Source organism: Varroa jacobsoni, unplaced genomic scaffold (assembly GCF_002532875.2).
Source record: "Varroa jacobsoni isolate VJ856 unplaced genomic scaffold, vjacob_1.0 scaffold_656, whole genome shotgun sequence".
Taxonomy (NCBI): domain Eukaryota; kingdom Metazoa; phylum Arthropoda; class Arachnida; order Mesostigmata; family Varroidae; genus Varroa; species Varroa jacobsoni.
The window spans coordinates 127,140-144,858 of record NW_019213558.1 but is presented as its reverse complement, the minus strand read 5'-3'; the positions used below and the strand labels follow the sequence as shown (position 1 = coordinate 144,858).

General features: G+C 42.8%; 1 protein-coding gene across 3 annotated transcripts in view; it reads left to right on the top strand.

Moving 5' to 3' along the window:
• The window catches only part of mgl (low-density lipoprotein receptor-related protein megalin), a 95,336-nt gene that overhangs the window by 63,106 nt on the left and 14,511 nt on the right, over positions 1–17,719 (top strand). For 2 of the 3 annotated variants that reach the window (XR_002681581.2, XM_022836585.2), the window contains exons 3-10: positions 2,781–3,024; positions 5,237–5,361; positions 5,600–5,695; positions 8,206–8,373; positions 9,853–9,975; positions 11,782–11,901; positions 12,049–12,580; positions 12,777–17,713. Coding sequence is in view for 2 of the 3 variants with exons in the window: in XM_022836585.2 (XP_022692320.1) it covers positions 2,781–3,024; positions 5,237–5,361; positions 5,600–5,695; positions 8,206–8,373; positions 9,853–9,975; positions 11,782–11,901; positions 12,049–12,580; positions 12,777–17,713 (6,345 nt within the window). In the remaining variant the exon portion in view is untranslated. The remainder of the gene's footprint in view (positions 1–2,780; positions 3,025–5,236; positions 5,362–5,599; positions 5,696–8,205; positions 8,374–9,852; positions 9,976–11,781; positions 11,902–12,048; positions 12,581–12,776; positions 17,714–17,719) is intronic. The other variant, XM_022836586.2, reaches the window with a different exon arrangement.

Genomic DNA, 17,719 nt, shown 5'->3' with positions numbered 1-17,719 from the left:
CAAGTTATGAAAAAAAAATGCATAAATTGGACTGCTCTCAATTTTTCTTTTGGCTGTGTGACGCGGATGTCTTAAAATAGAAAAACGACTTAGCTGCCTATAACAGTTATGGTATACATAAGTTTATTCAAGGGCCTTAAAAACAAGCTTTAGGAAACGGTTTCTATATAATGCTATATTATTACGACGGATGAAACAATAGTTCATATTTAAGAATATAGCGCGACTCGTATAGGTTTATTGCGCCTATAGGGCTCTCTGACAATATCTTGCTTGTTATAGACTCTAGTCATGGAAGAGACGCAATAAACACGAATCTATGTCAAAACATATCTATCTGCATGACTCCTATATACCGCGATTTATCTAGGAAGGTACGAGATTCTTAACCTTGTATTGCCGTCGTATCATTGTTCGTTACTGCTGTGCCTACTCAATGGCATAACCCAACACAATACCCGGAATCATTAAGAAGAATTAGGCACTATTGAAACTGCATACACTGATACAGCGTTCACTCAGGTAACATTATGTGTATTATGATTCGCTCCTGATCCTTTTCAGCCGTGAGCTTTTCCCTTTCTGCATGACTGGCGTAATGTTTTGCTATTCACGCAACCGAGCGACGGACAAACAGGTCTGCTTGTCAGCGCGTACCTATGCATGTCCGATCATTAGCTAATTTGATATAATTGCACACCTGTCCATTGATACGTTTACTATAATAGACAAACAAAACTAAGGAAAAAAGTCATCCAGCGCGAGTTTGATCTAATACAAGCCAGTGTTTTTGATCTAACTAAGGAAGCGCGGCTATTAATAATCGTTGTTACTAAGTTGTACCACTATAATGGTATATACGACCACCGGTACCTACCTACCTACCTACCTACCTACCTACCTATCTGGGTTCATTCGTAGCCCCTGGCATTAACAAATGCCATACCAGTAGAAATAAAATTGTAGGCAATACCAACCAAAGTTCCAGCTGGCAATTGGCAGAGCAAACTTGGTGATGTTAATAGCTGCAGCGTCAGTACAAGGGCTGCTTGATCTTCAGACGGCAGCCCGACACTTCTTTAGCGACACGCTGTCACGTTACGTTTACCCGTCCCTGTTTTATAAGGCGTTCACGGCCAGTCGATCATCATCCTAACGTTATTTAGCACAATGAACAAGTGGCTCTTTGTGTGATATAACATACAAGTGAAGACAGCGGCTCCCAGTTGAATTGAATCGTGTTATCTTTGTTTGATGATTAATTGTCGATACATTCAGCGATCGTTTTAGCTTTGCTGGAGACGTACGTTTCAACTTGCCGTCTCGCGTGTTGCATTGTTCGTTGTTTTTATGGCATTATATTCTACTGGAGAAAGGAACAACAGGCAGTTGGTAAATGATTAGTTCATAAAGGATGAAATACGAAAGTATGTCTCTATGATGACAACCTTGACTTAGGACATCCGATCGCCTAAGGTCTTGGTAGAGGAGGATTTGTGTATAAAAATTCTATTATATATTATGGACATATGGAGCTTGCGGGCTACGAGGCCGAACGAGCGCATTTCATGGCTTCCCGTGGTAGTGATGTCTGACAGACCCGAGAGTCAAACGTTAAAGGGCACCCCAGGCCGAGAATCGGCCAAAGACCAACAACCAGCTAACTACAAACGAATGTATTACGTATCGCCTAGTAAAACAGTTGACTACAGTGTAACGTCTTCGCATTTGTATATATGTATGCTAGCTTAGAAGCGGCTATCTAGGTTCTGCAAGTAAACGTCAGTCTTTTGTAGGCCATTTATGGGCTTTTTTTTTTTTAAAAATTTTACATTGATTCCACAAATAGCACTATTTATCTGGTAACACATTTCGCAGAGAATAATTAGTTATTTACGTATACAGCTGCTTCGTAAAAACGAACAATATAAGCTCTTCCGAAGAGGACAGTACACCTATAAGTACCGAAAAGAAGCTTTGATCGATCCTCCCCACAGTTTATAGTGCATGAACGTATAATATTGTAAAATATAGCCCCTCTGTTTGTGCTTAATGATGTCGATGCAAGACATCTGTATCGATACGTAACGTAGATCAACGAACGCATAAATATATCTCCTGCTACTTTTTCTTGACAAGTTATACTTCGCTTGTCTTGCTTCCACAGTCGGCAATAGCCTTACCGAGCAGTAATGGGCTAATAAAACGGCATAAATAATCATAACTATTTCTTGTTGTTACACTATTCCATTCCAAACAAATAAAATAACATTGGCAGCTAACGTCTCTGAACCCATAGCGCAGAGCATACGCTTTCAATCTGACTGCTATCGGTGGTCACCAAACATAGTGCATTCATTATTGATCATTATCATCATTCGAAACGTTCGTGTAGCTAAAAGCTACGAGCCAATGCTGGATGATAACAGCGTTACGCAAAAAGAAAGTCACTTAATTGTATTGTCTGACTTAATAATCAAGCTACTACGGCGGGCGGCTGAGCTAAGCTAAGCTAAGCTAAGCTGCTCGGTTCATACGCAGAATTGTTTACGAGTAATACTTAATTCTAGAGGTGGAAATTGAGGAATAGCGCTCTGTCTGACTAAGTTTATGATTATGACGTTTTTTTTTTTTTTAGCTGATGTTTCTTTTCTATAAGGCAATGTAGCTTTTATGAAAATTCCCTTCTCGAATAACTGGAAACGTCGTTTCAGACGTTCAGGCATCAAAATACGGTCTGAGTTATAGCTATAGCAGTAACTGATTTTCTTGTCGCACAGGTACATATAAGTTCAACAGTTCTTACTGCCTGCCGAAAAATTACGCATGCGATAGGATAGTCGACTGCATGGATGGCTCAGATGAACGGGACTGCGATTATAGGGAATGTCTTCCTGAAGACCATCGCTGTGGGACCGGACCTCATGTTGTGTGTATATCTGGCAAGGAAAAGTGTGACGGGTACATCGACTGTCGAGACGAAAGCGACGAGGACGGATGCGCCACCAATTCAACCAAATGCCCGTAAGTGTTATACTATTTCGTCGAATGAAAGGATAGGACATTAAGATTGTTGTAATGCCCAAGATATTGGCAATGCTCAGAAAAATCGACTGGGATCGATAATAGAAAACAATGGATCTACTGTGAGGTCTTCTATAAGCTTCTCTATAAAAATCTTTCTTTCTTGTAGCTTTATTTATCGACAACTGATTCAGTTATTTACTCCTTTAAGAAAAACTAAATAAAAAAATATTGTCAATTTATCGGACCAATGTATATACTAGTGGAGACTATGTGGGCATAGCAACAAAGCAATTTGGACCTTATTTCTAGAGATCATCCCCCTCTTCGGTTAATTTTTATGTACACGAACATTTTTATGTTTGAAATAGCTCAGTTGTCTACATAACGAGAAAAAAAAAACACTGCTCTTTTACAAATCAAAAACGTTCAGGTACAAAGTAATAATTAGACCAAAAATAATACCTTGTGAATAGCAAAATTACTTTTCAGTCAAATGAGCTCATATAGGAGCAGCGCCTAATCGTGGCAATCACTGGCAACCAAGGATAGAATTTGCACATTACCCATGGCCTCTGCCACGCAATTTTTTACCTAAGATGGATCGATGCCATCGTTCTTGAATCTATTGTTTACCACAGAGTAAACATTCGGTTCTAGTCGTGGTTGTCAAGACCAATAGCTATGTCGGCGTGCAGTCGCGATTCGTTCAAACCACCCGTTCCATTGTTAATCCACTTCGACGTATTCTAAGCACGAGCGGGTTTAGCTCTGTTATTGGTTTGCCGCTTAATCACCATGACTCTTCCTTCGACGGCGCACAGATAAGCTTCAAGGGCGCTTTATTGCGCGGCGTAATACTATTTCTCTTAAAATCAGCAGGCGGAGGCCATCAGCAAGCTTGCCGTGGATAAAGGTCTGTAATGGGGACAAACTTCTGAGGGAATATGGAGGGCACGAAAACCCATGCGGTGTAAGCTCAACGCACGTACCGGGTAGCGGTTATCGGATTTTATAGTACAGACGACGGTCACCATGCAATAGACAAGAAGATATATCACGAATACACGGTCCCCGAAGGCGGCAGATTTGACGGTTCATTTGAGAGCTATCTATCTTTAACGCTGCTTTAGGTGAACACCCGTTATTGCTAACGGGTTGATAGTAACCTATGTTTCTAGGTCAATAGAATTTTGTTGTTGTCGTTAATAATATATTTGTTATCTTCTAAATGTTATTATATAAACTTGATGCCCATCTCTTCACTAACGAAACATCATTTTCATGGCAGAGGTCACATGCATCCTGTTACTGTGTAGCCCGGTTTCAACAATTTCATCTGAATATATTCTATATAGTCGGATAATGTTGTTAGTGATACTTTCGATCCGGTAATGGCTGGAACAGTCTCAAGGTCATTCGAGTGCCAGTTTTCCAATAAAATTTACTTTGTGCAAGTACGACAAAGGCAGCATATAGTGACGTCACCTGACCCGTGCACTATAATACAACTACGTTCTTAAAGTAGGTGAACGTTTTTCTGTCGACAAGAAGGGTCGGTTACGTTAAGTTCTTTCTTGTCGGTTCAGCGCTGAGATTTGTTTTTCTCGCCATTCTTTTGACGCCACACCGAATCGTTGACCTGACCGCTTCGATCATTTACGTACTGTTCGAGGAAACCGGTTTCCGACGTTGTGGATTCAGGCCATTATTTTAGCAACGCTTTGTTTGGTACTAAATAATAATAATAGATAGTACTATCCCTTGGCAAAGGGTAGTTACAATTTAGCAATTCTGACGAAACGTGTGTAAGTTTCCGTATTTTTAGTAAATATCTCACATGTTTTTAGAAAGCCCTGACGTAAACAGTGAATTGGACTGAAGGCGAGCCTATAATTCTGCTGTTCACTTCTTTCTATATATATATATATATATATATATTTCTCAACCAGAAAATTCAATAAGTCTCAGGAAACATTCACGGTACCAGTTGGCCGCACATAATTATTATTGCACGAGCTCATCTTCCCTTGAGAATTCCCAGCTGAATCTATATGATGAACACAAACAATGAACTATTCTAGTAGCTGGCTGAATTAATAGCTCTTGTCGTTATGGGATTAGCTATTATGAGCTAGATATCGAGAGAGATTATCTTGTGCCTCCATGGAAAGATATGCGGGTTTAAAAATTACCCCTCTCCTTGTTATAGGCTAACGTTATTCCGTTGCGATGACGGCACAAAGTGCATTGGGCGAATACTCCTCTGTGATCACCACAACGACTGCTTGGATGGCTCGGACGAACGAAACTGCACATATCCGGCATGTGCGCCAGGTATAAACATGTACACTAAGGCATTTATAAAATGTACGGTGAATCTTGCAGAAACACTTTAACGATCAGTGGCAGAGGTTAACCTAATAACGACCAATATATATTACATAAACGGCATCAGAGGTACGTTCACAGGAGCTCTGCTGTGCTGTCCCACGTTCAAAAATAGGTCTCTTGGAGGGAGGCTAGGTACCTTCGTTTGGCTAAACTGGATTTGTATTTTTTTTTTCGCTTACAGGCCAATTCCGCTGCGCAAATCACCAATGTATGCCCGAACGATGGCGTTGTGATGGTCATAACGATTGTAAAGATAAAAGCGACGAACTTAATTGCAGTAAGTACACAACTACCCCGATCACGAGATGACCATCACTGACAAATGATGATTTTTCCAGTTATATGTCATCGACTGTTATTCATTGTTGCATTCTCGTTCTACGTACGTTTTTGATTCTAGCCATAAAGCCTCTTCGAAAATCGGCCCTGAAAACATAAGCGATGGTTTTCTAAACCATGTCGCTTACTTGCAAAATTATTTTTTCAAAAACTTTCGTAGGGTATTATAGTACTAAAAACAGAAATAGTGATCAATCGCTAATAATAACGACTGCAAAGAACGGTTGTTGAAAATAAACACTGACGCATGGCACTTACTGTTAGCATTCGTATAGGGTATGAGCTATTCTTGTAACTTGTAATCTATTAGAAAATAGATCCTTTTCGCCTGTTTCATCTATTTGGACAACTGTTATTTCCAAGTAAACTGAATTACGGAATACATTTTAGACTGAGTTACTCACTGGTAGAATAATTATGTAATAATAAAAACAAGAACGGCCATTCGTTCGAGGCCAGTAGGGTGTCCCAATTGCTCGCAGCGTACGGCTTGTACTCTAGTGTTTTCCACCTGTAGCTTGAAGATCAGCTGCGAAAAGCTGCTTTTCGAAGACGTTGCATAGCATATTGAATTCGGGCGAGTAATAACCGCATTTTCATTTCCCGACAAACTCTGTGATTTTGTGTGACATGCATGACGGATAGCCGTTAGAGATTTAAGTTTTACTAATATGTATAGAGATATACATGTAATACAGGGCACGAAAAAAAGCAGGGTTACAGCAGGGTATAGTCGGTTTGCATTTGAAGAAGAAATAGGCTTTTAATTAGGAAAACGGTAACTTTCGGATAATGCTTGAATTGCCAATCCACTTTTCCGTCCATCCCCATTTCCACCCTGACTGCAAACCTATTACTTCCCCTATCGTTATGCTTACGTCACTCCCAACTAAATTAAGCGTATCTCTGACCCATCCTGTTTGCTCTCTTAACCGTACAGCCTTGTTAGCATCGCAGAGGCTGACTTCTTGGCTAGCCTGTATAGAAATTTTGTCGCCATATGATACATGAGTTGTCTAGGAGAATCAGTGTGCTTTATACAGTTTTGCATAAAAGAAAACGCTAAAACGGTCCAATATCTTTAAAAATTCCTCTGTGAGTGTCTTTGTACTGGCAGATCTAAAATCAGACTTAAAGCCAACCGCCTCAAGCGATGAATCTTTCTAATTGTTAGTCATGCACTGAAGCCTTATGCTGCTCCCGGATGTTTTCACTTTCATTATGTCTCTTCACTCTGTATCACTGACGTCGTTTTCGTTCGGCGTACATTTTTCTTCATCCGTACCTTCTGTGGCTATTGAAGTTACTCTTGACCTTGATTCCGTCTCGGCCAGGCAGAACCGGACGTAATAAAGTCGACTGGGCTAATTCGTTACCGGCGGTAAATCAGAGGCACAGATGCAAAGACATGCTTGCCGGTCGTCATCGGCGTTGACTTCACTCCCGCAAAGTGAAATAGAAATAAAAATATTTCATTTTCGAATCTCGGAGACACGATTTCAAATGTTCGCATTTTGTTGTAGAATTATATCAGCATTTATGGCGTTGGTTCTTTTGTTTTATGTTTTCTGCTATTGCCGTGCGGCAGAAAATGGATAGTTGATCGACTCGATCTGGGCGTATTGGGGTCGATAATAAAGGTGGGGGAAAACATTGCATATGTGGGTTGTAACCAGTCTTTGCCGCTCGTCCACTAATAATAATACGCGCCTGACTGCACTAGCAGAACTTGATGTTTCTTTTTTACGTTCAGCGTCATATTTTTCTTTACACTCCGTAGCTATGAGCAACGTACATTCTCAATGTACGGGATGTTTTAAAAGAGGGCGGTATTTCGTTTTTGCTATCCATTATATGCATCGATAGTATTCGTTGATATATGTAAATACAGCCTTTGTGCTTGGTCGATAATTACTTGTGATTGGTCGTTACCTAAAGGTAGTTTTCTAGTAGCAGAACAGTTCCCTATGCCGGACTACACTCCATTAACCACGTGCCTATCGTGAAGGAGGAAATCAATTATGCGTGTGTGTATGTACGTGATGTTGGGCTATGATAATTTCCAGCAGGGCTTATATTGAGTAAACGATATAACGAGTTGCTCTTGTGTTTGCTATAGGTTAATTAAATGAAGGAAAAAATCTAGTGTTATTACTGTCATATGTTACTACGAGCGATTACCGTGGAGAAATTGCACTTCAGACGAAGAGTGTTTTCTTTTCTGTTCTAATGATGTTCTTGCCTTTCGTTGAACTTGGCAACCGAAGAGGGAACGAATAGGGAATAAGGGTAGTCATATCTAGCAAGTCGAACTTACCGACGCGACGTTTGCAGACGGAAGTGTTTCATTTACCAAACAGCGTTAGTTTCTAACAGACCTGATCATTTTTTATTTAGAATAATTAGTTAATTTTTGTTGTACAATTTCTCCTTGCGTCTATTGCGCAGCGGAGAATTTGGACGCTTTGGAAATTACCTGGCAGGATGATGAGGTCCTACAGAGGTCTCGAAGGGATGTCACTAACATACCTACCCATATTACCATCCCATCGGGTCGAGCTACGCCGCGACCCTGGTGGTATAGGCGCAACAATCACAGGAACAGGCAATGGAAAGGTATCCATTTGACTGCCGTACCGTCACCTGCTCGAATGCATAAGAATGAATGCAAGCAATAAGGCTAAATGAGGAATTCGGTAACCTTCCACTTACTGCGTTAAACGCATGAACCTTGAAGATCATGGCCGTGAAGGTTTCGCTATGAGAAGAATTATTATTTTGGCGGCTACGTAATTCTACGAGACTTTCCTCAATACTTCAAACAAAATGGTGGTGGTCTTGTTTTGAATGCCAGTCTCTCAATCATCTCTTAAAACTTTACTGGTGCCTATGAGAATAAAACGGGAATCTGTTGCTAAGTTGCCATTTTTTTTAGCTACCTTATTAGTCGAATAACTCTGAAAATTGTTCGAATGCAGAACATGATTCGTGGGATGGCAACACGATCTGGCTATGAATCATTAGGTACTTTGCACCTAACGGCTTCGGTAGAGTTACGACTGATGGACGAATTGACGCGATTCCAATTAATTGAAAACCCTTTTGCTACTCTATGCTGACTTCACACGCTCAGATCGCGGATGCTAGCAAACATTGACTCACTGCCTTGTCTTCTTTCATTTGACACACCGCTTTACCAAACCCACGTCTATGCGCATTTAAGCACAATCATCATTTCGTAAGTGATCGAAAGATGGCTGTAACGTATCCCGAGATACTTTCCTATATCATACGGTTTCTAGCAGGCGAAAAGTACGGGACTCTCGTTTTGATTGCTTATTGTATTGCAACAAAGATTGTTTCCAGCTAGACACTATAAAAGCGCCATTTTTATTAGCTTGCTCATTTCCTCTAACTAAATATCTCACTACATCGAACCAATAATCTAGGCCACGTATCTAATTAATAGTAAAAGTTTTATACGCGATCAGTGTACAGCACGAGGAGGAGGAGGAGGAGGAGGAGGAGGAGGATACATTTTACATATGCATATATATATATATATATATATATATATATATATATATATATATATATGAAAGTTTTGTACATCGGCACGACTTCAAGGAAGTTACGTTATCTAGCGGCTATAGGTTCACATAGATAAAGACAACGTACAACCCACTCAGCCGAAGCCTTTGTGGCACTGCCCTTCAATCAGTTTTGATCGTTACAAAGACTAGGGAAGCAAGCGTAACTAGCCTACATAAACCTATCGTTCAATGCATCTACAGTCCGTTATTAGCCAGACTAATCGTTATGTGACGCCAGACGCACACACACCACATTAAAGACTGAGACGGCTCATTTTGATAGAAGCATGCATGTTTTTTTCTATACAATTTCGCCATACAGCGATAATCAATTGATCGTTAAGTCGTCGTCGTCGTCGTCGTCGTCTCTCGGTCGACGATGGTCGATTTCTTGATTATCGCCGAATCGCTTTTTAGCATCATACTGCACCAAATGCGTTTTGTCCAACGCGCATTGCCTCTTTTCTCTGTCCCGCAATTCTCGCTTCCTGATCGCTTACAGGTCAACAGACGTGTCCGGAAAATAAGTGGCTGTGTCCTGAAGAGAAGAAATGCATAGACAGATCAAAGATCTGCGACCGGGTTAAGGACTGTCAGGACGAAGCTGATGAGAAGCAGAACTGCAGTAAGTTTGTTGTTGCCCACCGTTGTATAACGTTGTTACATTAGACCATTTAACGATATCGTCGACGATTCGTTTAATCAGTACGAACCTTATTTCGCCTTTATTTCTACGTGTGTTTTCCGAAAACGCTCGTGCGGTTCATCAGCACGAAGCTTAATCGTTACTTTTACATTTTTCTTTGCATCTACCGCATGCCGCGAACAGCTAGAACAGGACGAAAACAACAACGTCGTCTTGATGGAAGAACGATTCGAATTTTCCAACATTTTGCCACTGTTAAATCAGCTATCTACCGATACCGACTCTATAAGCCATGAGGACGCTCGATAGATTCAGCCTTTCGACCCAAGACACTGTGTAAATCTTACGCGGTTCACTGCTTTTTTCCTTTTCATAATAATACTGAAGAGTGACCCCTGAGTCAGCGTTGCTGTCGAGAATAGAATGTAGCCTAGTACCTTTGTTCGCTTGTGCGCTATTTAGTGCTACAAAAATACTTCACTACATTGGTGCAAACAGGCCACTAACGGAGTGCTAATGGCCGCTAACGTGAGAAAAACAAGCGAACGAGGATGTTTTAGGTGATGAGGGGATGAGCTTTACTCAGGAGAAGCACAGACCTATATATGTATGTATACAATATATAAAAGTATCTCTCAAATCAAATACTTAAAAACGGTAATGGAGCTGACTATGATTAAGCAACCGTAATAGTTGCTAGAGTAGTAAATCTTGTAACAACAGAGCTTACCGGAGAAGCTTATACTATTTCCTCGGACCATAAGTCCTTTGAAGCTGTGTCAGCGAGAGTGGTAGTAAATGTTCATTCGATAAGTTCCGCTTTATTTTAAGTACCTATATGATATATGTGTCTCGCTATCGCAACTATCCTAATTGTAAAAGCATTAGGGAAAACGAGAAGAAGGTGGAGTAATGCCAATTTATCGCGTACCAGGACAAGCTCTTGCATGACGCGGATTCGTGGGAGGAATGGCGGCAATAGGTAGAATTGTTTCGTTATTGTAAAAAATCATAACACGGTAAATCAAGCACCAGCACTTTTACTGAGAGGTGTGAATTGAATTCACATGATATTTATCCAAGACGTGCGGATTAAAGACCGCCTATTTTTTTGTTTCGTCATACAATAATCCGTAAGAGAACATGCAAGAGACTGCTACACGCAGATAGCAAAGAAACAGCTTCATCTAACGAATGTTGGCTACATAAATTTTTGTCAATTTTTCTTACAATCGTAGTTGAAATTAGATGGGTGCAAAGGTAAAATTCAAATATAACACTTTATCATCAATCGTAAGATCTAATGTTTCACTGTATTTGAAGATTTCTAGAAACTGTGAGTATAAATCTATGTTTCAATTTATATGCTGCTTATATATATATAGATATATATATATATATATATATATTTAGCTTTAGTAAGTGTGAGTACAATAGAGGTTGGTCACGACACCCTTTCTGCAACACAAGATTACGATCCGAAATTTTGACACACATATACGCCTTTTACCTTGGCCTATATGTCCTAGGATATGTGGTACAATTGGCACGGAGGTGAGTGCCTATTTGACGGTATTGCATGGGCTCAGGTGATTGTTTGCATACAGAAGAACTTTTCATTTCGCTAACATCTGCAATCAAAAGCCGTTTTTTCCTCGATTTTACTGAGGCCATGTCGCTGTTTGGGGGGCCGCGTAGTACGTGTGATCTTTTGATCTTAATACAGTGAATTTCTTTAGGAAACGCAATCCGACTAATTTTTATTTACTTGCGTTTGGTGACCAGCGTCAATGCTATGCCAGAGCTTATCGTGTGCCCAGGGATGTCGAGCTTCGTTACATGGAGGCGAATGCTTCTGTCTACAGGGTCTCAAAATCAACCCAGCTGATAACCGATCATGTATTGGCAAGTATTCTACAGATTGTTTAAGCTACCTTCAAGGTTCTGGAATTTTCTCTCACAAGTTGTGTCTCTGTAGCAAGCTACTCCTCCAACGATATACCTTCATTTTACCAAATTCTCTATTGACTACTACCTTCTCTGCTTCTGCAGACCTAAACGAGTGCGAAGAATGGGGTTATTGCGATCAACTATGCACGAATTTTCACCAAGGTTTCAACTGTTCGTGCAAGGCTGGTTATGAGCTTCAAGATAAGGTCACATGTAAGGCCGTGGACTCTCTAACGATGCGCCTGATCTTCGCTAGACAAGCTGTTATTTATGAGCTCAATCCTATCGATAAGTCGCTCCAAGAGCTAAGCATGACCGCCGGCCAAGTTGGTGGACTCGATTTTCATTACGGACGTCGCGAAATCTTTTGGACGATGCTGGAGAATCGAACTATCCATTCGCTTCGGTTGGGCGATGACGAAGGTGACAAGAAACAGGAGCGCTCTCCTGTGCTTGTACCTTTCGCGTGGAATCCAGTGGCCATTGCGGTTGATTGGGTTTCTAACAAGCTCTACGTGGCTGATAATCTCGGCCAGAAAATCGATGTCATGCAATTCGATGGACTCAATCACGCGATTGTACTTTCAAGAAATCTCACGAACCTTCAGGATATCGCTGTTGACCCGTCGGCCGGGTATGTTAAATTTTTAGCACATCTCTCGCATAGCCTACTTTAGCCGACGTTCTTAGCGGATTTTCGTAGTTGTCACGGTCTGAAGGCAATATACCAACTTACTATTATAAGTACCCGTCGAATACACATTTTATATTACTTACATAGTATAGAATACAACGAAGTGAACTGATTGTGTCACCTTTGACAATTACAGATACATGTTCTTCAGTGACGGCGACCATCTCGAGCGAGCCGATCTGGATGGCTTCAACCGTCGGATCATTGTTACGTCTTTGTTTCGTGTCAACGGTCTCACACTAGATAGGATCAAAAAACTGGTCATTTGGTGCGACTCTCAGCTCGACGAGATCGTCGCTGTTGATTACGACGGCAATAGGAAGCATACGATTCTTCGTGGCTCAACCAAGGTGCCATCGGCGAATAAGATGACGCTTTTCGAAAATAAGATTTATTGGACCGATGCTACTAAGCAGGGCATTCTTTCAACTCATCTTTTCCGAAATAATGACACCACCGAAATTATGTATCAGGATCGATTTATTATCAAAGAGCCGGGGGTGATTAAAGCTTACCATAAGGTAATGCAGCCCATGGTTGACAATCCGTGCAAGTTCAACAAAGGAGGCTGTCAGCATATGTGTATTGTCGTACGAGGAACTGGCGCCGGTAACTACTCTCTCGGCTATAAGTGCGTCTGTAACACCGGCTATGAGTTGACTAACGACGGGCGTAACTGCAAAAAGGTCGACACATTTCTTCTCTATTCGCAGCAAAAATCCGTTCGTGGAACACTGATGGATCTCCGAAGTGATGCTTTCTCCGACGCTATGATTCCGATTGCGAGCAAATCAGCTCGCTTTGTCGGAATCGACTTCGATGCCCACGAGGAGTTCATCTACACATCAGATGTCATTCTGGACGTGATCGCCAGGGTGAAACCAGATGGGACCAGCAAGGAAAACGTGTTAGCCGCACAGCACGAAGGTGTTGAAGGAATCGCCCTTGATTGGGTGACCAAGAACCTCTACTTTGTGGATTCTCGCAAAGGTACCCTGGCAGTGATAAATACAAGGGATACACAGCAACGAAAAGTTCTTATGCGAGATTTGCGAAGACCGCGAGCTATTGTCGTTCATCCCAATAAGGGCTACATCTTCTACTCAGTGTGGGATCGACCAGCAAACATTTCACGGGCCTATCTCGATGGGACGAACCAGCAGGTTGTCCGAGGAACTTCGCTAGGCTGGCCTAACGGGTTAGCCATTGATTTCGAGAACGACCGTCTCTATTGGTGTGACGCGCTTCTAGATCATATCCAGCACTCAAATCTAGATGGTTCCGATGTTCAGACAGTGAATACCACCATGTTGCAGTTAAAGCATACCTTCTCGATTACCATTTTCAAAGAGTGGATGTACGTGACTGACTGGCGTATTGAGGCTATTGCTAAGGTGCACAAAACTACTGGGGTGACGGGTAAAGTCCTTCCACTTCCAGAGGATGGAGCGCGTCTCTTTTGTATCAAGGTTTATTCGAAGGAGAATCAGTATATCGAACCCCAACATCCGTGTCTCACTAATAATGGCGGGTGTGAAAAATTCTGCTTTGGCGTAATATCAGCTAGTGGAGGACTTCAAGCCACTTGCGGATGTCCCACTGGCCAGGTTCTTGATGACGACCAGAAAAAATGCAAAGGAGACCCTAAAGCTGAGCCCAGCCCGAAAGCATGCCCGAACTCGTGGGATTTCACCTGCGACAACCAACGATGTATCCCCAAGAACTGGGTTTGCGATGGAGATGACGATTGCCTTGATGGATCTGACGAACATCAGAACTGCAAGCGGAATACCTGCAGTGCCCGGGAATTCCAGTGCAACTCAGGCCGCTGCGTCGCGCTGTCGTTCAAATGCGACGGCGATAACGACTGTGGTGACGGCTCAGATGAGCAGGGATGCGCCAATGCGACATGTAACTCAAACGAATTCGCTTGCGAAAACGGTCGCTGCGTGCCTCAGAGCTGGAAGTGCGATTCGGAGAACGATTGCGGAGACGGATCAGATGAAGGAGAGTTCTGCACGGACAAAACCTGTTCGACGACTCAATTTGCTTGCCAGTCTGGTACTTGCATCCCAAAGAACTGGGTGTGTGACGGAGACGCTGACTGTGTAGATAAGGACGACGAGAAAAGCTGTCCGCCGGCCGTCTGTACCGTGAGTCAGTTTGCGTGCGAAAACAAACGCCAGTGTATACATGATAGTTACAGGTGTGATGGAATAGGTGACTGTTCGGATAATTCAGATGAGAAGAATTGTCCGTCACGTTCGCCGAACGAATGTGACGAAAAATCATTTCAGTGCAAGTCACCCAGAATCTGTATTCCACTTGGTTGGAGATGCGATGGTCATAAGGACTGTGATGATGGCAGTGACGAACCCGACACGTGTCCGCGAGGTGTCTGCCCGCAGAATCATTTCAAATGCGATAACGGACGATGCATCTACAAGTCGTGGGTGTGCGATGGCAATAACGATTGCGGTGATGGCTCGGATGAGCACGAGAGGCACGCCTGTGTACAGAAGCCTCTGATCTGCCCCTACTATCAGTGGGCATGCCCTAACGTAACTGACCGATGCATCAATGTTACACTGGTCTGTGACGGTAAGCCTGATTGCCCCGATGGTTTGGATGAGGGTCCAGGTTGTCTGAACGGCATGTGCTCCCCGGAAAAAGTTGGATGCACTCATAACTGTACCATGACTCCGGCAGGCCCGGAGTGTACATGCCCGAAAGGTGAACGGCTAAATGATACAACAACGTGTGTCGACCTCGACGAGTGCACGGACATTGTTGGAGCCTGCTCGCAGCACTGCTTCAACAACAAGGGATCGTACACATGTAAATGCGATGAGGGTTACATACAGGACCCGGGTGACCAGCATAGGTGTAAAGCACAGGATAGAAGTCAGGCGTACCTCGTCATCTCTAATAGAAGATCGATTTTGGTGGGCAGTCTCGACACGTCCAGCTTAGAACGGGTGCCTGTTAAAGTCGATAATGTTGTCGCTACCGCGTCGTACATGAGGAATAACACGATATTTTGGTTCGATATGAATGCCAAAAAGATCTTTAAACTGATGAAAGGTGGCGAGCCGTTAACGGTCATATCCAGTGGGCTCGATCTTATCGAGGGTCTTTCTGTGGACTGGGTTGCGAACAACCTATACTGGGTAGATTCGAAATTGAAGACGATCGAAGTGTCTAATCTGGAAGGAAAGAACCATATAGTTTTGATTAACAATAACATTAGCCAACCTCGAGGGCTGTCGATAGATCCTCGTCAGGGTGCACGCATTATGTTCTTCTCGGATTGGGGAGAGAATCCAAGGATTGAAAGTGTTGGCCTTGATGGATCCATGCGTCGTACGATCATTGACACTCGCATCTTCTGGCCAAACGGGCTAACGCTAGATTTACCCAATAGGAGGGTTTACTTTGCTGACTCAAAACTCGACTACATTGACTTTTGCAACTACGATGGCACCGGAAGACAACAGATTCTTGCGCATAATCACTATTTGTTACATCCGCATAGTTTAACGGTGTTCGAGGACACATTGTACTGGACTGATCGCCAACTTAATAGGGTGCTGTCATGCGACAAATTCCGCGGCAAGAATCAGACCGTCGTAAGTCATTTAGTAAGCCAGCCACTTGGCATTCACGTAAATCATCCAATTTTACAACCAACATCTAGTAATCCATGTGCTAATGCGCCGTGCACACATCTGTGTCTGCTGTCGCCGTCCGCGAGTAAGGCATACGCCTGTAAATGTCCTCCAGGTTATACATTGGATAGAAGCTCGACGAACGGTGTATGTATACCAGTAGACAAGCCGTTCTTGATGGTGCTGCGTGGTAGTCAACTTGTCGATATGACTCTAGAGGCAGGCAAGTCGAATGCTGGTCAAATGTCGCCGATTATTGGCTTGGATCGGGCGAGAGACTTCGATTTCGACCAGCAAGAGGACAATGTTTACATTGTAAAAGCACTTGATGATGATAAAGAGAATGGAACCCTATCCAAGATCAATCTGAGGGCATCCAATGTGACCAAATTCCTTCCGGACGGTTTTGTCGGTGCGCCTTACACTGTGGCCGTTGACTGGATTGGCCGTAACCTGTACGTGGGCAATCGAAAAGCGTCAAACATTGAAATTGTCTCGCTCGGAGCGAACAGCTATCGGCGCGTCATCATTTCCAACGACGGCAACAATACAGGTGTTGGAAAACCACAGGCGATTGCCCTTGACCCTATTGTTGGCAAGCTGTTCTGGTTAGATAGCGGAAGCATTGGTGTATCTACAAAGATTGGTTATGCTACAATGGACGGCGAAGTACGTGGTATCGTTTTAGACAGCAACTTACGCAACATCGAGTCACTTACAATAGATCCGACGACACAGCGTATCTATTTCTCACAGAGCTTTCCCGGTATTATTGAAAGTGTTAGCTATACGGGGACAGATCGGCGGACAGTGTTTAACAACGCGCTCCGCATTGATAAACCACAATCGATCGGATTTTACCATCAGCGAATATATTTTCTTGATTCGGCCCACGAGAAAGTGTCATTCATTGACCTTCAGAATGGCAACACCGAGACGGTGATCGAAGACAATCTCAGCGGGTTACAATCGCTCAAAGTCTACGGTAAACGCGCTGAAGTCCCTGACCATCCTTGCCTGATTCGAAATGGAGGTTGCTTTCATATCTGTGTACCTTTTAACGGCACAGCTCGCAAATGCCTTTGCGGTGTTGGCTTCAAGCTTCGGGGTGATACGCTGTGCATTCCGTACAACGAGTTCCTCGTCTACTCCGAACTGGAGAAGGCAAGTGCTGTTGATATCGAAGGCTCGAATGAAGCAATGCCACCAATCGCGGGTCCAGGCCACAACATATTGCACCTCGATATGCTGTACGAAGACAAACGCATCTATTGGATAGAGTTCAATCAAGGACCCCGTAACGGTATCTTTGCGATCCGACAAAATGGAACAGACCAACAACATATAATTAAGGACGGTATCGGAAGCAACGGAATTCGAGGGCTAGCAGTTGATTGGGTCAACCGTAAGT